Source organism: Pseudovirgaria hyperparasitica (assembly GCF_010093815.1).
Source record: "Pseudovirgaria hyperparasitica strain CBS 121739 unplaced genomic scaffold EJ05scaffold_19, whole genome shotgun sequence".
NCBI lineage: Eukaryota > Fungi > Ascomycota > Dothideomycetes > Acrospermales > Acrospermaceae > Pseudovirgaria > Pseudovirgaria hyperparasitica.
Window position 1 is genome coordinate 309573 of NW_022985567.1, and position 21530 is coordinate 331102.

Genomic DNA, 21530 nt, shown 5'->3' on the forward strand with positions numbered 1-21530 from the left:
CATTATAGATCTATCTATCCATATCACGTTACTACGGGACCGGCCGTAGCCTCTATGAATGCTCTAACGTCCCCTTTACTCCACGAACCTTCGAAACCAACGACGCATAGTCTTTCAACTAAGTTCGTAGTTTACATTAACTAGAGTGTCGATGGGAGGGAGGCTAAAGCAACGATCTAGACCGCTAAAAGCCGCCCTTTCATTCGCCCGATTAGCGCAGACAAGATCCCAGCTGTACGCAATTCATTGCTGCCATCCCACAATTTCTTCATCGCTTTACTGTGCGTATCACGTCTCCCACACGATTTTCGTCCTCTTGTAAAGTGGGAGGAAACTATAAGCATTCCTAACATGGCCAGCGTCGGTTGTTGACTGCCGGGAAGTGATGGCTGAGAGTCTACTTTTATTAGCTTGTATATAGATATAGAAAAATAATGAAATCATTCTCATCCCGAGGTTTCATTAGTTAAGCACGTATCTTACTAGTCTATATGGATAGCTTGGTTTGTGACTTGTAACAGTATTGCCAAGCCGGGCACGTGCCATGTCTGAGCATTCCTCACCCGTTCACTCGTTCCTCAGCCGAATTGAGCCTGAGTTCATGCCACGCCAACGTTTCAATATGCCATCCCTGTCTACCAACGAACATACATAGGATAGCGGCTGACTTGCAGCTAGGACCAACTGACAGTGACACGGACTTGAGTGGCCCACAGTCTACAGTGCTCGAGAAGATTATGCCATCCCGGGAACGCCGTAATCACAATGTTGTTTGAAAACGCTATGCGGGCTATGTCACTGGTCATCGAGCTCCACAGTGGCACGACATTCACTCCTGACATGCACGAAAACGATCCCACGCCGTGTCGGGTGGTCTGCTAGAATTCCATAATCCTTGGTATCATGCTGTAGCCCCCCCCCTCCTTCCTCACGGCGAAATTATTAACGCCGTCGGCGACAGCAGTGACACACTTCAGGCTCAAGCACATTCCGAGTGCCACAATAACAGAAGCTTTCCGTCCGTGAACCTCGAGAAATCTCGTCGATGTTCTCCACTTCGATCTTTGTGTCCACGTTCGTCGCCTTCTCGCGCCTTGATATGTGTCCACGCTTCTTATGCCTTCTCCTCGTGGACGTATTCATTTCCTGTCCGTTCGTTAATGCGATATCCGTGAAGAGCAACATATTGGTGATAGCCCAGAACGACAATACACTATCCACGGCGGATGCTGTCCTGAAAGGATACGGGATTCCATACACCAACGAGCTGATAGCCACATCGACCGACAGTCTCCCTAGTCTCAATGACTCCGCGACCAGTGGCAATTATGGAGGTTTTATCGTCCATGGCACCGCCCTGAGTACTGGACAGCTGCAACAGATCTACAGTTACCAAGCAGCGTTTGGTGTTCGAATGGTCCGATGGGATGTCGTGCCCACAGCAGAGTTTGGAATGGCAGAGGCACGTAGTGGCTGCTGCAACTTAGGGACAGAACAGTTGGTCTCCATCACCGATACTACGTTCTTTCCCACGGCTGGGTACAAGACCGGAGCCGGCATTACAACAGAACAACTGTGGCATACACCAGGAACGATTGCAAACTCCTCGATTGCTACAGAGGTGGCACAGTTCGCCAGTGCTGGAACCTTCAAGACTTCTACCACCGCAGCAGTGGTCAATAAGATTGGAAACAGAGAGCAGCTGGTCTGGTTTATGCCCTTCGAGGCCGCATGGTCCGTCACTTCGCATATCCTAATGCATTCCTGGGTTCACTTCTTGACCCGGGGAATCTACACCGGCTTCAGACGCGTCAACCTTGGCACCCAAGTCGACGACGTCCATCTAGTAACAGGCCTATATTCACCCAAGGGCTCAACTTTCCGGCTGCGCGCCCAAGATCTCGAGATACACAAGACATGGCTTCCGACCATCATCTCCAAGATGAACCCAGGATCCAACTTCTACATCGAACTAGCTCACAACGGCAACGGCAACGTTGCAAACGCCTCCTCCCTCAACTCGAGAACATGCAGTCCAGGCGCCATCACCTACACACCCAACCCCGAGACGACGGTAGAGTTCGTCAAGCCCCCAGGCACAGGAACAAACGTCTGGCCCAGCAGCCCAACATCCTTCTCCTGGACGACGCAATGCCTCGCCCTCGACACAATGGAGCAATGGTTCGCCGCGGCCGCCAACCTCAACACCTTCGCCCACCTCTCCCACACCTTCACCCACCTCTCCCTCAACAACGCCACCTACGCCGACACCGCCCGCGAAATCGCCTTCAACAAGGCCTGGCTCACCGCCTCCGGCATCGCCAGCGCAACACACTTCTCCCCAAACGGCCTCGTGCCCCCCGCCATCACAGGCCTCCACAACCTCGACGCCCTCCAAGCCTGGCTCGACAACGGCATCTCCTCCGCCGTCGGCGACAACACCCGCACAAGCCTCCTCAACACCCAAAACGAACACTGGCGTAAGCAATCCCCCTTAACCACACACAAACATACATCCCTAACCAATCCCCACCCCAGCACTCCTCCTCACCGCCCCAGCCCCCTTCACCATCATCCCCCGCTGGGCCACAAACATCTACTTCAACTGCGACCTGCCCGCCTGCATCGAGGTCGAGTACCGCGACGCCTCGGGCGGCACGGCAGCCACATTTGCACAGGTGCTCGACATCGAGCGCGAGACGAACGTGCGGCACCTGTTTGCGCTGCGGCGCGACCCGTTCATGTTCCATCAGGCGAACATGCGTGCCGTGGACGTGGCGGGCGGGAAGAGCCTGTTGATGACGTGGATTGAGACTGTGGTGGGGGAGTTTGTGCGCATGTAGGTCTTCTCCCTCCCCCCTTTTTTTGTTTCCCTTCCCCCCCCCCCCTTTTTTTACCGCTCACGTCGTTCTCATTTGCTGAGAGGGATGCTGATTGACTGACTGACCGTGTGTAAACAGAGTATCCTGGCCCATTCTCACGCTCACTCACGACGCCCTTGCGCAGGCCTTCCTCGCTCGGCGCACGCGCGACATGTGTGAGCCCTCGTTGGTGTATAATCTGAATGCCGCGGGCAACGCCATCGAGAGCGTGACGGTGTCGGCTACGAACATGAATTGCGCTAGTCCGATCCCGGTCTCACTACCAGGAGATGTGGTAAGTCGCGGGACGGCGACGGCGGAGCAGGTTGGGAGCGACCCGTTGACACTGTGGGTGCAGCTGGCAGGCACAGCGCAGACATTTGTGCTGACGAGCAGCGTACCCGTCGTTCGAGGCTCTTGAATAGACTCTGGCAGAAAAGCGGTACATATACTATGGTGTCTCAAGTCACACAGTAGCACATAATATAACTGTCGAAGTTCAACTTCATTCTACTACATCTGTTCTCTCTTCCAGCCCTTGAACCCAATTTTCTCCTCAATACGAGTTACAAGGTCTATATCGCCCTGTACGAGCGTAAAATAAGGTGAATAAGGCTAAAAACCAAACGCAAGTCAACAACAACCGCACATTAAAGGAGAGACTTGTGGAAGTCCACCAGCAAGACACCATGTCATAACATGCTTGGCGCTGTCGCGGCGCTATGCGGGTATGCAACCAAAGAAAGTGAGACGTCTTAAGCAAAGTGTTAGGAGTTATAGAGATAGCAGTAAAATGCCAAGGTGGTAGTACTAAACATGACAAGGAGAAGATCGCTCAATCAGCAGATAGGAACCGGGTATGCACAGTTGGAACCTTTTTTCCGTCGCGCCTGTATTCACACGTTCACGTTGGAGTCGTTATAAAGACGCAAGTCCTAGTAGGCCTGGCCTCGAAAGCCGCCTTGCGGTGGTCCCATCTCGATGTCGGGCAACCGTGGGACGCGTGTTGCTGGTGGACTGATGCTCCTGTGTGAACCCCGACCACCAAAGCTTGCGGCTTCATCAAGTAGGCCACGGCGCGTCTCGCTTGGGTTGCGAGTATGACGATCGTGGTCATGGTCACGGTATGACGTATCAAGATGGTCGACCGAGTCGTAGCCGTTGTGGTTTAGAGGAGCAGCGGACACCATGGGATGACGGCTGTCGTCATGGCCTTTGTACTCGGTCGTGTCCATAAGGAGAGAGTTGCGCGCATCGAGAGGAGTGAGGTTGTCGAGATCACGGTTGAGTTTTTCTATACTGGGTTAGTATTGTCCTGATAATAACAATGTTAATACATACCGGCCTCCTTTCTCTTCTTCCTGTGTGGGTTGTCCTTGCAGCACATAATGATGGCATTGACTGCAATGAGGATCGCAAGAGCACCTGTCAATGTGGACTGGACAACAATCAAAACAACGCCGGTAACGGTTTGAGTGGTTTGGGAAAGACCAAGCTCCTCAACAAAGACCAGGATGCAGACGACAGACAGTACACGAACAACCTGGATAAAGATGTTGATCCAGTTGCCAGACTTTAGAGTATATGGACGAGACCACAAGAGAAGACCTAGCAGTAGGGACTCAATGATGATCTGACCACCAGTTTGGACAAGTCCGTGGCCGTTGGCACCTGCAATAACACAGCCCTTGGCAAACATGTAAATGATTGCGGGAACGAAGATCCACCAGTAGCTCTTCTTGTAGCTGTCATAAAACAAGCTGTACTTGATCCATGTGTCTTTGTTCTCGTACAAGCCGGACACGTCGCCTTCAGACCTCTTGTACTTGTTTGCAAGCTGGTAGATGCGGAACGTGAAGAATCCGAGGACCGCGGTAAACATAGCGAGGGTGACGCCGGCTAGTGTCTTTGCTGCCCAGGAATCGCCATTGGTGAATTGGTAGACACAGTACAAAACCCACACGCCGTAAAGGATAAGAATCAAGTTGGTGATAGTCTTGGCCACGAGCCACCAGTACCGTTTCCTGAAGCCAGTGAGGCCTTTGGGGAACGTGCCAAAGAGAGCCCAAGTCTCGAGAATGACTTTGAATAGCAGTATGCCGACGATAATGGCACCAACAACACAGGCAAAAACCAAGAGGATGGTCATAAAGGTGTTGGCTTGTGGGATAGTAAGCGCTTCGACGTAGCCCTGTATGTTGGCAACCAAGTGTTGGTTCTTTCCTTCGCTTTCTTGAGCACCGGCGTCAGTGTTGTTGTCGGAACCGACTTGTAGATCGTCTCTGCCAAACAGAGACAGCGAGTCGAGGCTGCGCTTGCTCACCGTGTTCTTTGTGTATACTAGTGTAGAGTTTCGGAGGTAGGCCACGCTGTCTTCAGTAAGATTACCACCAGTCTTTGCACGGAAGTTGTCGATACTTGTCTGCAGACCGTCCCAAGTGACCAGACCCGAGCTGAAGGCAAAGTTCCGGCTGAAACTTTGATAGACCTGAGGGTACTTGACCGACATCATGCCGTTCAGAGCAATGCCCTGGAACCATCCCATAGTCTCACCGAATGTAGGACTCGGCGTAGGAGTACCCGGGTTGCCCGCTGCACCCAGGGCGGTCAGACCGGAGAGAACAAGTGCGGCTCCAGCCATACCTGCGGTGACATAGGACACCGCGGCAACATCGAAACTCTTGCCATTGTTGACTGTGGATTGGATACATGAGAGAATTTCACCACTATCCTTAGTCTTTAATTCAAGTGTTGCCATTCCATCGAGGTTAGGAACGGTGAAAGCGATGGCAGGGATCTTGTTTAAGTATTCTTCAGGAATGCTCTGAATGCCGCTGGCTGAGAAATGCCCCTGTGGAACTGTAGTAAAGTTAGTTTGGATAGGCGTTTAGTTCAATAGAGGCTTACTTGGACACATTTGATCCACCTTGTTCGCCTCGTCACAAGGGTCAAAGTCTTTCTTATAAACCTCTTTACCATATGCAGTCACGATGATGGTACCCGTGACCTTTTGTTCCTTCAGACTGGTACCAGCGACGTCGAAGTTGACGACGTTTGCACCTTTGCTGTACTCGATGTTGACCTTCTGGACACTGACGTCTGTATTGGCAGCACAGTTGCTGAAGCCCTCGGTCCTGAGAACATCGTCTGCAACTGCAGTAGAGGCCAATAAGAGCGTAGAGCCCAGTAGTGAGGATACCGTTATCCTCATCCTGTATATGTGTTTGCGATAGGTGAAGAGTGTTTTGCTGATGCCAACAGATGGCAGGCGTTACAGTCGTGAACCCAGGCGAGATGTTGGGTTCTTGTAATGGATCGTGATGGATTCGAAGTCGAATGTGGAAGACAAAGAAACAAAAAGGTGTATTAAACGTAAGGTGTGGGCCACGCAGGATCAACCTTTGTCGCGGCGAAGAAAGGTGAAAGGGGCGAGATGAAGATGCTGATGGAAGGTTGGAGAGCGTGATCGTGAGGTCGCCCGAGATGGTGAGGAGTCAGAACGAATGTAAGAAGATGGAGAGACTTGAAACGAGAGAGGTGAGAGAGGGGTGAGGAATGGAGAGAGAGAGTAAGGCTTGGAACGAACGAAGGCGTGAGAGAGAGAGATGCAGAGAGAAGCAGAAGTAAAGGTGTGGAAGCGACAAGAGGACGAGCGGTAGCGTATTGTGTTTCGAAATTGGGAGCGCGACGGATGATTGGACAGGAGGGCGGGCTAATTGCTAGTTGCTGGAGTTGCTGGAGTCGCTAGCCGCTATTTGCCCGGATCGTGTGCGTAAACCCCTGGCGCCTCGATGCCCCAAAAGTCCAAATCACAAAAACATTAACTAATTAATAGTGCGAGCGGGCTGTTGGGACTTGGGCCCTTGCTTTGAAGACTGTGGCCCACTCTATCCTCGCCCCTCGCAGTAAGATGCACGATTTTCGGTACGGGACAGCGTCTTTTGAGTAGGGCGCGCGGTGTGGAAGATGTGAGATATCTGGCGATCAAACACGACGAGGTAACAGCAGACCAGCGTCCTTTTCAGTCAGATCAGAGACACGCAGAGCTGGCGTTGATGGCTCATCAGCTGGACAGAATACGAAGCCTTTCTCTGCTGCAACTGCAACTATAACTCCAGCTTGACGGTGAGTGGGCGTGGGACGTGGGCCCGCGATATGCGTGGCTTGCGCCGGAGCTTATTAGATTCTAGAGGGTCTAATGGCAACATGGCCGCTTGGGGATGACCCGCTGCTACTACCTCCCCCCTAAAAGGCATGACCCGCCCTAACTTTTGGCGAGTACCTGCCTAAATACCGTGCAATTAGGGGTCTCTGGTGCCGTCTGGCCGCCAGTTCCAGCGCATCTCCGCGCCCCCGACTTCCAGGCTGCGACTCTTTGTGCATGACAGCCGTTGCGGGACAATGGGAGTCGGGACATAGATGTAACAGCATGCACAATTATCCCTCCGATATGGCCGCAATCTCGCGCCTTGACTTCTTCGAGGACATGATACAACAGCTGTCAAGAAGAATTACCGAGTACATGTGTCGTTATTGTCGCATGGCACACTGCTCAATGCGTGTTGCACACACACACATGTTACGTTGCTGAGATCCACCGTCACCATAACATCCATTTTTCCTAGCAACAGCGAGCAAGGGCCAGGAGTGGCTAGAGGCAATAATCTTGGAATGGAACCGCGTGGCAGTGCAGCTCTGGCAGTTTCCATTCCTGATGCGCCTATTTTTGTCCACCTTGCCCCATGCCGTTGGCCCGTTGTACATCGCAGAAATAGATCGAGGGAATTGACATTACTGTGACAATAGCAGAATATGAAGAGCATCTTCTTGTCCATCATTCTTTCAGAGCGAAGGCCCGTGTTATCGTTTTGTGGCGCAGACATCCTTAGGAGCCTCGAGCATTGACCTTGTCGAGCTTCATTTCAATCATCAACCAGTCCCAGTACTATGTATAATGCAGATTGCAACCTCACGCCTATGCCAGACACCTCAACAAAAGAGACAGCAGCGGCGACTTGCATGACAATGACATCCTTCGCCTCGTTTCAAGAGTCGAGATAACATCTTGGCCGCCAGCCAAGCGCCACAACCACTCTATGTTGATATCGGGAAAATTATGCTCTATTTGGACAGTTTTATTCTGTATAGAACACTATTATTACTTGTATAATGAATATTCTACCCCCTTTATGTTCAAATGCAAAGTACTCAAGTACGATGGTGACGATGTATTCTACACCCTCGCGCGCTGCCCCGAAGGATTCTGCATGCACCGTCATACCGCTCCTCAGCCCCTCACATTTCACTCTCAGCCTCAAAATCTCGTCAGTTCCATCGTCACTCATGACATCGCTTCGCTGGTCACATTCTTGGAGTGGAAAGCGAAATACCTGGTACTAAAAATGCAACGTAAACTTTAAGTGCGAGGGCTCATCAATCATCCATCCCCACATGCCTTCGATCAAAGAGCTAAACTGTCCATATTTAGAGACGGCCGAGTGGGTTTCTCATGATAGGCGTCCTGATACGTAAGCAGATTACTGTCTCACTGCGTTTTCAACTTCTTCTAGACACGTCACACACACCACTCACTATGTGTCTCTCCTGCCCAAATGAGAGCTGTGCCTAACCAACTCACTACGTTGTGATTTGCTACTCTGTGATGAAACTGCTGGCCCTGGCTAAGATCTATACATCTATGTAAACTCCTCCTCGTGCTCAAAATCTCCGTCTCTATCGTCCATCTACCTCTGAAATGATGAATAGCGAAGAAGTGTAATAGAGTTGAAAAGCGTACAGTTCTTGGACTGTATCAACGACTAATAGCTCAGCGATATAGCGCGCACGCAATACGTCCGATGGGATTTTCCAAGTCGGGCTTCATGTGACCACGTAACATGTTTTGGTCAGTTTACAAATTTGTCACTGCTCGATGTGCTCGCAACGAAAGTCGCTTGTCCCTACATTGATCTCCGACGACTTCGATCGAACCTCAGGGATTGGGATAGGCCTGTTACTTGTTCGTGCAAGGCCTCGATCATATCTGACATATGATCTGTTCGAGTACGCACATACAACACTTGATCCATGATGGACATGTCTGCAAGTTGAGCTTCGGTGACGATCTGTCTGCAAAGATCATCAACACGGCACTCAACGCTCTAGAATCCAGATATGGGCCTACATGTTGTCATTGACATAGCTCCTCGCGATCTCGATATCCCTCTCTGCTTTGCCGAGTCTCGTGATAAGCGTCTCCTTGAACCACAGATATCGCAGCAGACTCTTGAATCGCGTCCGGCGATGTATGTCCAAGCCCGGCACCATCAGTCGATCGAAAAGGCTGTTGAAGGCGAACATGGATGCCATAGCAGATTGGACAAGACCGACTGCAGTATCTAAATCTCTGCCTCGGGGGCCTGTCACGTCCTGTTCTAGACATTTCGATATTGTCTGCTGGACTTTCTCGATCGTGGCGACGTGCACTCCGAAGCGTTGTTTGGCTTCTCGCATTTCCACGGCTGACTGGCGTGCATCTTGGCTTAGTTGGTATAGTACCAAGTATGTACCTGTCAGGACGGCATAGGCGAACGTGAGGATGCCGGTTATGCTAGCGGCGACGGATAGGTTGCTGTCATTGCAGTCTAGAATGATAGTCGAGTTTGGTGAGACCTCCATATTGAGAGAATTCGACCTTCTTTGTTACGCATATCGAAGACGAAGATGTGATATCGTGGAATCGTGAACCCCTCAGCTGCATGTTGTCAGCTACAGGGGTATTACATGCATGATGATGAAAAGGCGGCCAATATCAACGTTGACGTTGTTCTGTACTGGAAAACGATCATGAGTACTAGGAAACAGACTGTGTAGTATAGATTGGCAGATTGAATAGAAGTACAATGAAGCGATGACGAGATGCCATACGTCAAGATTATCAACCCGTCCGGTGATATGGCAAGCCTTGAACTTCACCTACGTAGAGACTTACCTCGACAAGGCGACCATGGTAACAATGAGAACATCTGCAAGTGTGGAATGACGAAGCTGAGAATGTAGCTTCCTGACCAAAACACAATTGATCGAATATGAAGTGCCATGCGAGCCGAAGTTATGCTCACCGACAGTAGGTAGCCATCATGGCGGTGCAGGTGTATACGGCGTCCAGTGACTCTTTTGCTCCTAAATAAGTGATAGCAGAACAAGCATGCCTTCGTGCCGTTTCAGGCTGACATAACCTGTCAACATGTCTTCTATACGGCCTCGGATTCGCTCGAAAGAAGCGCTACAGAAGACCGTGGGAAGATTGCATTGCCACCAAGGGCCGTGTGGAATGCTTAAAAAGTGGATATCTGGCGCCGAAACATCAGTATATCACACCGGCTGATTGTGGCGAGGCTCTTGAATTGAAGGATTTCGAGTGTAATATGCAAAGTCTGCCCTGTCAGCGAACAATCTCGTGCTTGTCATGATGTTGCTGGGATAGGCTTAAGCAATCGTCGATGGCAAATGTCGTCTGCCGTCACAACCGTTCCCGTGTCCCGATGCAGTATCTTGGATGGATATGGAAAACGTTATACTGTAATGCCTGCGCGATACGTACGACGAACATCCATCCGGAATGCGAAACCAAGATGCGCTCCAACTGTTCCTGTTCACAAGGAAGAGCCAACACTGAGGCTCAGCTGTTTCCGGATCTGTCCGCGATGACATATGATTCGTCTCTCATGGCCAGAGATCAAAGAACGGCTGGCGGCAAAGATTTAAGATTCAAGGCAGAATCGATCAAGAGACGAAGTGCACAGCCCCGTCAGGAAGTCGATGATGGGCATGGATGTGCCTCCGGGAAGCGCATGACCGAACGCGGATCGAGGGCTAAGCTTTACAGATGCAGCGCTAGGCCACGCGACGGCTGGCTGCTTTTCTGGAAGCTCAACATACATTTCACGCAGTGAATTGCGATTGAGAGATCTCTAGAGTCTAGAGACAAAGTGGACTGTGGTTGTGATAGTTACCATAGACAATGAAGCTGTGATAATGCGTAGAAAGGGCTTGACTGAATTCCTGGCTTCTAGGAATGCCAAACAAGCTCGGGGTAACTGGAATCTCAAAGCGGCAAGGCGCAGTCAGGAAATGCGGAGGAAGCTAGGTAGGGAGCTAGGGCCACATTCACATCCCTGGCCATCTGTCAGAGACGCAGAATGCACTACGTCTATATAACACGCTTACGTTCCCCTCATCTGTGATCGTCCCCGCAGCAGTCTGTGTGCTTGACTACTCTGTATACCTCACTACATCCACCTCATATACCACCTATCATACACAACATGAGTGGAAAGTCACCTGTCACGAACGGCCAGTCGTCGCACGGATCTCACGAACCTATTATCAAGGTCCAACCGCCACGCCGTGAAGACCTGCAACCATCCTATGCACAGGTTATCAAGCCCGATACTGAGGATGAGGCGCAACATGGTTGGTATGGTGGAATGATAAACAGCCTTGGATCGATCATCGGAACTTGCGGTGCGATTCCATGCTGTTTCGTATGCCCCAACCCTTTCAAAACCGTCACCCAGGGTCAAGTTGGTCTGGTAACGAGGTTTGGACGCTTTGCGCGCGCAGTCGACCCAGGTCTCGTTAAGATCAACCCGTTGTCTGAGCGCCTGATTCAAGTGGATGTCAAGATTCAGATCGTTGGTATGTGTTAGCAGGGAAGCGTATGTCGCCAACGACCACTAACAGCCGTCTACAGAGGTCCCCAAGCAAGTCTGCATGACCAAGGACAACGTCTCCCTGCATCTCACCTCTGTCATCTACTACCGCATCACCTCGCCACACAAGGCTGCCTTTGGCATCTCAAACGTCCGCCAGGCGCTCGTAGAGCGCACACAAACCACCCTACGCCACGTCGTCGGTGCCCGCGTCCTCCAGGACGTAATCGAGCGTCGCGAAGAAGTCGCACAGTCCATCCGCGAGATCATTGAAGAGATTGCACTGGGCTGGGGCGTCGAGGTCGAGAGCATGCTAGTCAAGGACATCATCTTCAGCCAAGAGCTCCAAGACTCGCTGTCCATGGCAGCCCAGAGCAAGCGCAGTGGTGAGGCCAAGGTCATTGCCGCGCGCGCCGAAGTCGAGAGCGCCAAGTTGATGCGTCAGGCCGCCGATATCTTGTCCAGTGCTCCAGCTATGCAGATTCGCTATCTCGAGGCCATGCAGCAGATGGCCAAGTCATCTAACAGCAAAATTATATTCATGCCTGCTATGAATCAGTCGGTTCAGGCTGCGATCGCGCAGAATCATGCGAATGGCGAAGCTTCTTCGTCGCAGCAGTACCAACAGCAGCCTGAGGATGATGGAATGCAGTCTATTCTCAACGCTGCCAACATCGAAGCCATGGGCCGTCGTACCGAGAACATCTAAGCATGTCTATGGACGGTGGGTCTGTAGCTTTGCCAGACTGTAATGATTTGATGTTGTATTGTAATGAGCTTGATGGTATTTCATGGTGTTTGATAATATCCCGGGCATAGCAGAAGATGAGGCGGCACTGATACCCTGGACGTTATTTTTCAATTCCAATATTTTGCTTCAATATTTTCTATACGTACTGTGGAATAAACACATCGCAACTCCTGGCTGTTTCTCCTATGCTCGACGCGCCAAGTAGTGAAACCCGCTGTGTGCATTTGGCATTACGATGGCCTGGAGAAATATAATCATATACCGCTGGGAAATTCGCACACTTACCTGTAGTGGTATGTAGCCCCCAAGTGCGCATTGCCACATCACAAAAATATGTAAACATTCGCCCGATTTAGTAAGCGACCATTGTACAGGCGGCACCAGCAGCCGCAATTCTATTGGTGGAACACCATCTTGATGTCCCAGACTGTATGCCTTAAAACATGATCATTGCCGGCACAGGCTCGTTCGAGGCTGGATTTATAATCTGAATCGGTGTTCGGCATGACGTACCGCGTATGCTAACCACACACTAGTCTATGGACGTGAGGAGCATGCTACACATATAAAAGATCACAGTGACTTCGCTAAACAGAACCATTACCAGTCTTTGAGGTGACCCCTGGAGAAATAGGACCTTGAAATTTCATCAGAATGGCACCCAATTACGACGCCACATCTCTCTTCTCCGTCAAGGGCCTCGTCGCCGTCATCACGGGCGGTGGATCCGGTTTGGGCGCAAACGTAGCACACGCACTGGACGTAAGATCCACGACCATACAGTATACCCCATCACTCACTAAATGACTCTCGCAGGCGAACGGTGCAAAAGCAGTCTATGTTCTCGGCCGTCGTGCCGAAGCTCTCGAGCGCACCGCCGCAGAAGCCAAAAACGGCAGTATCAAACCCATCGTATGCGATGTGACAGACAAGTCACAGCTCGCCGCGGCCGCCGCGAAAGTGTCCTCGGAATCCGGATTCATCAACGTGCTGTTTGCAAACTCAGGCGCCATCGGGCCGCCAACGGGCGATTTGCTGTCGCGCGACACGCCGCCTTCTTTGGACGAGTTTACGAGCAGGCTGTGCGAGGTAGAGATGAGTGACTTTACTCAGACGATGCATGTCAATGTCACGGGCACATTCTTTACAGCGCTGGCGTTTGCGAAGCTGCTGGACGCAGGCAACAAGGCTGCGAACGTGGTTATGAAGAGCCAAATAATCGTCACATCGAGTATTGCGGCGTATACGCGTGTGCCGGCGGCGGGGTTCAGTTATTCATACAGCAAGGTTGCGGCGTCGCATATGGTGAAGCAGTTGTCGACGGTGCTTGGGCCGTATAAGATTCGGTGCAATGCGATCGCACCAGGGTTCTTTCCTAGCGAGATGACGGAAAACATGCCGTGGAACAAGACCGGCAAAGATCCGAGGCAAGAAGGCAACTTGCCGGCAAAAACTTGTCCCCTGGAGAGGACGGGTACTGAGGAAGATATTGCCGGAACGGCCATGTGGCTGATGAGTCCAGCAGGATCGTACATGAATGGATCTATACAGCTGATTGATGGGGGAAGAGTAGGAGGTCAGCCAGCGACTTACTAGACTTCGAAGCTGGGAGAGTGGAGCGATCATTAATGTATGGCCATTAGAGACTTAGGAGGCGGGAAACGATCTCTATGATTCGCATTCGTGCGAATCTAGATATCTCTGAACCCCCACTGCACATTGAATATCATTGGTAGCTGTGATACACACAACAAACTTCCCGGCATTGTGGATACGATAAGATGCGGAGGTTGCGATAGAGATATAGAGTTGGGGCTATATGTTAATGACAAGCTTCGTGGAAATCGCGAGTACCCGCTTGAGAGATGATGTGCCCGAAAAAATCAGGACAGTGCGGCCATCATCGTAGAGCTGCCGCCTGTACAAGGAGGGGAGAACAGTAATGATATCGGATCGCTGGGATGATGTCTATCGTACGTTTGATGCTGATTAGGTCTAGGTCGTGAAGACACTGTTCTGCTACAGTAGTCCCTCTTGATGCTCTGGTATTTGCACAGCAGCAGAATCGTATGTTCTCACCGGAATAGAGGAGGTACAACAACAGTCGACAGTCGTTCTCACTGGTAATCGAACTGGCATTGTTTGGGACGTGGGGCTTGTGAACGCAAGATTATGTTTATGTTACGTGAGGTGAGCGAAGAAATGCGTTGCAGATGTCAACGGCTGACACGTGAAAGGCGTCAGCCCACCAGATTGTGGCTGATGCTATCGCAAAGATGTTTTTCGCCATCAACGCGTCCGCATGGTAGCGCCATTATTGCGTAACTCCAGCGAGTCTGGGCAGAGCTAAACGAGGGTTCAAAGATGATTCGTGCAATTCCCTGCATTGATTCGTGGTCATAGATTTATGAACGGGCATTGCAACGTTCGATCCGCGGGATTTCAGCTCAATCCGTGTTCCAGGCCTCTTCTTAGGAATCCAATGTGTACGATGTCCGCAACATGTGGGTATGATGCGTGCGTAGCGTTCGCGACGGCGCGTTGCTTTGCGCAAGATAAGGTGACAAGGCCGGGCCCATGTGTACTACGCTCAATATCCACCACTCCACGCGGGCTGGATAGGAAGCGACTCAATGCATTGAGACTCGCTGCCGAGAGGCGGGCGTGAATCAAACATCTGTGTCACGCCACGCCTTTCCAAGATGTTGAACCGTGAAGCTGTCCCGCTGGTCCCAACCAAAGCCATCACTGCGTTGCATGGTTAGAGCTTCGCGGACAATGATGGCGTGCCGCAGGAAGCACAAGTCAAGGTTTTTGCTGCTTGGGATATGCCCATGGCTGTTGACATTGTAGCGAATAGGATCATAGCGCAGCCCTGCAAGACACCGATCGACCGGATGCGATGGTTGGAGCTAGACGCATATTAAATTCCCCTTCTGGTCGATTCAGCGGGCGGTGCTGATAATAGAGCTGTAGGAGCGTTGAGCGTTGTACTCGTCAAGAACTCGCGTATGTAGGGCAATCTGCAAGTCCGACGAAAGCTTGCATGTGAGTGTAGGCAACATCCATGATGACAGGCCGCAACTTGCACAGCAGCAGTAGAGGCCAGACGGACGTTGAAGCCATATACAGAGCAACGGTTGGAACCGGAACGGTGTTGTTGAAGTTCTTATCTTGGGCCATAATCAATCAAACCCTGCGCGGGCGGGCGTTATTCTAAGGTTGTTGGCGTTAGTGGCCAGTGGCCCCTGCACTTTCACATGCTTTTCCACCTCCCAGCTTTTTTGCAGGTCTAGCAAAATGCAAATGCAGGTGGAAGGAGAGGGCTGGCGGGATGTGCGATGTGGTGTAATATCTGTCCAAGGGCGATGACATGGCATATAAGAGTGTTACATCGCCCTGCCCTGCTGCCTGCTGCCTTGTTTGATATCAAATCCAATCGTTCTGTCCTGTTGACTCGTACACACCGCCGTAACCGTGACGCAGCATTCAAGGACAGGTTTCAATCATAGGTGCGTTCGTCATTGTTTGTCACATGCCAATCGCCTACCACTTTTATTCTAGCGATCATCACATTTCACTCAACAGAAATACTCTGCTACGGACAAAATTGTCTCATCCTCCCTTTCACGCATACTAATACCTTATCTTGCTACAGCTTCTTTTCATGCCCCACGCTGAATCCGATCTCAAAATGAGCAAGACACAGACCCTCGTCAATGGCGACGCGCCACAATCGAAGATCCTCTCCGTAAGTCCTTGTTCATTTCATGCTCATCTGCTCAAAACGCATGGAAAACATCGTCCGGCGGAGACTTGCTGGTTGTTTCCATAGTATCAGTGTCGACAGCTGATTATGGCTTTGACACTGGAACTATCTTTGCGAGCTTGTTCGACACACTGCTGACACTGTGCCACAGCACATCACCTCTTACCCAGTCGTTCATGACTCAATTGACTACTACAAATCCAATTCCTACGGTCAGAAGTCTCTGAATATCGCTTCAGATGTCTACGACCGCTTCGCCAAGCCCTTCTTCCCCTACCTTCAAACACCATACAGCTACGTAAAGCCCTACGCCGAAAAGGCCGACAGCCTAGGTGACGATGGCTTGAGCAAGATTGAATCCTACGTCCCCATCGTGAAGGAGGACACCGAGAAGGTTAAGACCACCGTTTTGAACTACGCCTTCCTACCTCTTCGCGTCGCTGGCGAGGGCAAAGACTACATCTTTTCCACATTCAATGACGAGTACAAGAAGACCGATGGTGAGGGTGTCTTCAAGCTCGCCAAGGCCACTATATCTACTGAGATGAGGGTTGGGCTTGACGCATACCAGCTGTTATACCAGTACCTTACGAAGGCCAAGGACAGTGCCCAGGCCAAGGGTACTGAGATTAAGGAGAAGACCAATAACTAGATTAGACGACGGGTTATTGTATAGTTGTCTGGTTCGATTGCACCTTAGCGATGTATCATCTTAACTCTCCCCACGATACTCTCCCCTTTCTGGTCTTCTTTCTGGTATTCTTTCTGGGCAAAGACTGTTCATCACAAACTGCTCACTGCGAATTGCTTCCGCAGTCAGTATCCTACGACGGTGGTGGAATCTTCGGTATGGCGGTGACGTGCTTGTCTTGACTCGGTGTCATAAATATCGATGGATATCTCAGGGACTTATAGACGGTTTATTGGAAATGACACTTTTACGATCTGCACTGAGTCCGTGACTGTGAGGTTACTTGCGAGATTGTCGTTTGTTCATATTCCGATACTGCCTTAACGCTATGTAGGACAATGTTGGAAGGGTACGAGTATTTGGTATTGAACCCATCTAGGTTGCTTTTATTGAGACCCCATACCATGGCATGCAAATAGGAAAGCCATCATCACCACGACCTATGCTCCAAATCCACCCGAAAAGAATCGCTTAGAAACCTGAAGCAATTGTTAGCAGGGCTTTTGCCTGTCCCGGGCACAACCACTTACGCAGAGGAGTGAAGAACCACCTGTTCTTTCCACTCACGTATCGCTCCTCGAGTGTCTTCTTGACAGTCTTCTTGGCCTCCTCACGTTGGCTGGGCTCCTTGAATGTGTCGTTGCTCACTACGCCCTTCAGTCCTTCCAGCTCGAGAGTGTAACGGGTGGGCATCAGGTGGTTGTAGTTGACGGTCTTGATGAAGGGCTTGACCTTTGAGCGCTTCGCCTGGGTACCCTTTGACATGCGGCGGGTGATCTTCGACGGGTAGCGTTCAATGCCGGCAACGAGAGCATGAGGGAAGGGGTGAGATTTTGAGCCGGTGTCGAGAGGCTGAATGATCACAACCTATGCATCCGTGTGTCAGCCTTCGGTCCAATGCGTAGTCTTTGTGACGTCTCTTCTTCTGCGACCACTGTGCATTCCATTATGGTATTGTAAAATCGAGTTCGTGAAGCGCGAGGGGGTCTTGGTATCGTACCTTCTTGCCAGCATATCGGCCCCGGGTGATAATGGCGACACGGCCTACCTTGAGGACTGGCGAATAGAGTTAGCATCTTCAATGGACGAGGCTATCGCATTGCACTTACACTTCATCTTGATTGAGATTCCTGCTTTGTTAGTAAAGTGATCGTGGTGCTGTCGGTGCTCGGCTGTCGACAGAGGTTGGAATTCTCTGTGAGTGTGCGCGAACCGGAAGCGGAAGAACAAGCGAGCCGTCTAGCGGAATTTGCCGTCTCGACGCTAGTCAAAACATCAAAAAAGTTACCGGGCCTGCAGCTTCAAGCCATCTCGCCGCACGAATTCAGCCATGGTAAGGAAGCGGTACACGTCGTGGATGAGAAGCGCATACTGACTCGGCAGCAGAAAATCAAAGCGCTTTCGCGATCCAGCTCATCGCAGCAGCTGCCTGGCACAGGCGTCTCACGAACGCCCCGCAATCTCAACCCAGAGCTGCATCCTTTTGAGAGAGCACGAGAATATACGAGAGCACTCACAGCGACGAAGCTCGAGCGCATGTTCGCTGCACCGTTCATTGCACAACTCGGCAATGGACATGTGGATGGAGTATACAGCATCGCGAAGGATCCCAGTTCGCTCGACCGGTTCGCCAGTGGAAGTGGTGACGGCGTGGTAAAAGTGTGGGATCTCCCGACGCGAAATGAGACGTGGCAAGCGCAAGCGCATGAGAACATAGTCAAAGGAATATGTTGGACCAGAGACAAGAAGTTGCTGTCTTGTGGAAGCGACAAGACAGTGAAGCTATTCGATCCCTACAACACAGACTCGAACACAGCTCCTGTGGGGACATACCTTGGACAAGGAGCATTCAATGCTATAACGCACCACCGCCACCAGCCTGCGTTTGCTGCAGCGAGCTCGGTCATCTCGATCTACGACACTAGTAGACCATCTTCTTCTCCGTCGCAGACATTGGAATGGCCAACCACTGTCGACACCATCCGGACAGTCTCCTTCAACCAAACGGAAACCTCCATCCTGGCCTCTGCCGGAACCGACCGATCAGTGATCATGTACGATCTCCGAACCAACTCTCCCATTCACAGGACAGTCCTGAACCTAGCGTCCAACGCAATATCGTGGAATCCCATGGAAGCCTTTAACTTTGCTTGCGCCAACGAGGACCACAACGTCTACATATTCGACATGCGAAACATGAAGCGAGCTTTGAACGTGCTACGCGATCACGTTGCTGCAGTCATGGATGTGGAGTTTAGCCCGACGGGAGAGGAATTGGTGAGCGCATCGTACGACCGCACGATCAGACTGTGGGATCGACGGAAGGGTCACTCGAGGGATATTTATCACACGAAGCGGATGCAGCGTGTGTTCTCTTGTGCCTTTACGCCAGACAGCAACTACGTCCTCTCTGGATCCGACGACGGGAATGTGCGTCTGTGGAGAGCGCGCGCGTCGTCGCGCCAGGGTGTCAAGTCGTTTAGAGAGAAGCAGAAGCTCGAGTACGACGACGCGCTCAAGGCGCGATATGCCCACATGCCGGAGATACGCAGGATAGCGCGGCACAGACATCAACCCAAGACGGTCAAGAAGGCGGGCGAGATCAAGGCGGAGGAGATTGCTGCGATCAAGCGGCGCGAGGAGAATGAGAGGAAGCATTCGAAGAAAGGGCTGCGGAAGCGACGGGCGGAGAGGGAGAAGATGGTCCTCGCGGACGAGGATTAGGGGTAGCGGTGTTCTCTCTTCTTGCGTCTTGTGTCTCTTGTAGCATAGCATAGCCACGGCGTTCAAAAGGTGGTCAGATGCATTGTTGGCGCTGGGATATGTAGTTGTTTTTGGTGAAGTTGCACAGACAGGACAATATGTTACCCGGGATGAGATGGATACTCGTAGACTGCAATCAATTCCTTGCCGCACACCCTCTTAGATGTCACAATGGTAGACGAAGCCCCGTCTTGCGAATAATCTCGTGCAATCCATCCCAGTCCTGAACGCACACGGCCCGTCCCGCTCTCCGTCGACCTGCACCCAAGACCCAGCTCCAAAAACATCACCTCCCACTCTCCACTCTACACACAACACAACACGTCAAAACCCAACCCACCCACACGAACAAACAAAAAAAACCATGACCAACAATCCCCACGACCACCCGGACCCCGACCCCGACCCCAACCTCGAAACAGACATCGACCCCGCCCTCGCCGCCGCAATGGGCTTCTCCGCATTCGGCTCCCAGCGCGCGCCCAAACGCATGCGCTTCTCCGTCGACGACGGCCCGGGCGCAGACAGGCATGAGAATAGGCACAGGCATAGGCATAAGCAGACCACCAAGACGGGTGCGAATGCTGTTGCTGTGGGTGTGCGGAGGGGTGGTGGTGGTGGTGGTGGTGATGCTACTGCGTCTGCGACTGCGACTGCGACTACGACTGCGACTGCAGGCGGAGGGAACGGGGATGGGGATGGGGATGGGAAGGGGATAAGGATTGGAGGTGTTGTCAGCGGTGGTGCTGGGCGGTGCAATCAGGATGAGATTGATCTGGATCTTGACCTGGATGTGGATGCGCTTGAGGACGCGCCTGAAGATGGTGCTGAGCGAGAGCGAGGCGAGGACACGCTTCTTCCGCTGCAGGGCACGACGACGAGCACCACCACAACATCAGCGTCGACGCCAACGACTACGACAACCACAGCTGGTACAGCAGCAGCAGCAGCAGCAACAACAGCAGCAGCAACATCAACAGAAACAGCAACAACAGCACACCCCCCCAAACCCCCACCCCCCAAGAAACGCACCGCAGCACCCGCATCCAGCCTCGCCGCCTTTCTCGCCAGGGCACACGCGAGCAAACCCCGTGGTCGGGAACCTACCGCCACCAGCACCACACAAGCCCCAGTTCCAGACGCAGAATCAACATCACAAACACAACCAAACCTCCCCCAACGCCCACCACCACACCTCTCCCATCCTACACAACTCACGCAACCACTCACGCAACCACACAACCCCACCCCCACCCCAACCCACAGAGAGCACAACAACAACAACAACAACAACACATCAATACCACCAACCCACCGCCTCTCAGACCTAACCAGCAACCAGCTCGCCGCGCTACGCAAAGGGGTACGCAACGAGCACGGCGATGTAGAGTATTTCTTGCCTGGGTTTATTGGGGATCCGTGGGGGTGATTAGCTTTGTGGGTTTAGGGATTTAGGGCTTTGTGGGATTGTGGGATTATAACAGATTATGGATGATGGATGGTGGATGATGGATGATGGATGGTGGATGATGGATGATGGATGGTGGATGATGGATGGTGGATGGTGGATGACGGGGTCGAGGAGAGGGAGAGAGGGACTGGGGACTTTGGGGAGAGGGGAGGGAGTGGAATGGGGAATGGGGTTGAGAAAGGGGTTGAAGTTTAGTGGGAGGAGGAGACAGTGTATGGTGGTGTCTAAAAGTATGATTAATGTAGGCAGACCGGGGGGGTTGGTGGTTGTATATGTGTTATACTGTATTATATTACTGTATTGTATGTATGCTGTATATGATGTATATGATGTATATGATGTATATGATGTGATGATGTATTACATCTATAAGTATTATATACACCCCCTCCTCCCCAGCCATTCATCCCTAGCAATCCATCCATCCATCCATCCATCCATCCATCCATCCATCCATCCATCCATCCATCCATCCATCCATCCATCCATCCATCCATCCATCCATCCATC

At 51.6% G+C, this 21530-nt stretch overlaps 9 protein-coding genes across 9 annotated transcripts; 6 read left to right on the forward strand and 3 right to left on the reverse strand.

Moving 5' to 3' along the window:
* The first annotated feature begins 597 nt into the window (after positions 1 to 597).
* On the forward strand, positions 598 to 3376 carry EJ05DRAFT_514619 (uncharacterized protein). Its single transcript, XM_033748542.1, has 3 exons — positions 598 to 2480; positions 2539 to 2839; positions 2961 to 3376. The coding sequence occupies exons 1-3, from the start codon at positions 1046 to 1048 to the stop codon at positions 3280 to 3282; spliced, it is 2058 nt and encodes a 685-aa protein (XP_033596112.1). The 5' UTR covers positions 598 to 1045; the 3' UTR covers positions 3283 to 3376.
* Positions 3377 to 3796: 420 nt separating this feature from the next.
* On the reverse strand, positions 3797 to 6072 carry EJ05DRAFT_444741 (DUF907 domain-containing protein; the record flags this gene model as incomplete). The annotated part of the gene is made up of 3 exons (XM_033742137.1): positions 3797 to 4160; positions 4199 to 5720; positions 5769 to 6072. 3 exons carry the CDS (start codon positions 6070 to 6072, stop codon positions 3797 to 3799), a joined length of 2190 nt encoding a protein of 729 aa, XP_033596113.1.
* A 2377-nt stretch (positions 6073 to 8449) lies between these two features.
* On the reverse strand, positions 8450 to 10005 carry EJ05DRAFT_480141 (uncharacterized protein). The gene is made up of 2 exons (XM_033744814.1): positions 9046 to 10005; positions 8450 to 8990 (listed from the first exon to the last, which is right to left on the reverse strand). Exons 1-2 carry the CDS (start codon positions 9537 to 9539, stop codon positions 8822 to 8824), a joined length of 663 nt encoding a protein of 220 aa, XP_033596114.1. The 5' UTR covers positions 9540 to 10005; the 3' UTR covers positions 8450 to 8821.
* Positions 10006 to 11075: 1070 nt separating this feature from the next.
* EJ05DRAFT_457577 (uncharacterized protein) lies at positions 11076 to 12188 on the forward strand (the record flags this gene model as incomplete). Its single annotated transcript, XM_033742531.1, has 2 exons — positions 11076 to 11561; positions 11617 to 12188. Coding segments are annotated over exons 1-2 (945 nt in total), but the record flags the coding sequence as incomplete, so codon positions are not given.
* Positions 12189 to 12905: 717 nt separating this feature from the next.
* On the forward strand, positions 12906 to 13922 carry EJ05DRAFT_514623 (short chain dehydrogenase/reductase; the record flags this gene model as incomplete). Its single annotated transcript, XM_033748543.1, has 2 exons — positions 12906 to 13088; positions 13143 to 13922. The coding sequence occupies exons 1-2, from the start codon at positions 12981 to 12983 to the stop codon at positions 13920 to 13922; spliced, it is 888 nt and encodes a 295-aa protein (XP_033596116.1). The 5' UTR covers positions 12906 to 12980.
* A 2098-nt stretch (positions 13923 to 16020) lies between these two features.
* On the forward strand, positions 16021 to 16747 carry EJ05DRAFT_504762 (putative pathogenesis associated protein Cap20; the record flags this gene model as incomplete). The annotated part of the gene is made up of 2 exons (XM_033747619.1): positions 16021 to 16077; positions 16247 to 16747. 2 exons carry the CDS (start codon positions 16021 to 16023, stop codon positions 16745 to 16747), a joined length of 558 nt encoding a protein of 185 aa, XP_033596117.1.
* Positions 16748 to 17141: 394 nt separating this feature from the next.
* On the reverse strand, positions 17142 to 18132 carry EJ05DRAFT_457581 (uncharacterized protein). Its single transcript, XM_033742532.1, has 3 exons — positions 17896 to 18132; positions 17787 to 17842; positions 17142 to 17653 (listed from the first exon to the last, which is right to left on the reverse strand). Exons 1-3 carry the CDS (start codon positions 17900 to 17902, stop codon positions 17258 to 17260), a joined length of 459 nt encoding a protein of 152 aa, XP_033596118.1. The 5' UTR covers positions 17903 to 18132; the 3' UTR covers positions 17142 to 17257.
* On the forward strand, positions 18079 to 19700 carry EJ05DRAFT_480145 (WD40 repeat-like protein). The gene is made up of 2 exons (XM_033744815.1): positions 18079 to 18119; positions 18173 to 19700. The coding sequence occupies exons 1-2, from the start codon at positions 18117 to 18119 to the stop codon at positions 19508 to 19510; spliced, it is 1341 nt and encodes a 446-aa protein (XP_033596119.1). The 5' UTR covers positions 18079 to 18116; the 3' UTR covers positions 19511 to 19700.
* A 149-nt stretch (positions 19701 to 19849) lies between these two features.
* Positions 19850 to 21156, forward strand: EJ05DRAFT_480146 (uncharacterized protein). The gene has a single exon (XM_033744816.1). It carries the CDS (start codon positions 19914 to 19916, stop codon positions 20976 to 20978), a length of 1065 nt encoding a protein of 354 aa, XP_033596120.1. The 5' UTR covers positions 19850 to 19913; the 3' UTR covers positions 20979 to 21156.
* Positions 21157 to 21530: the final 374 nt, after the last annotated feature.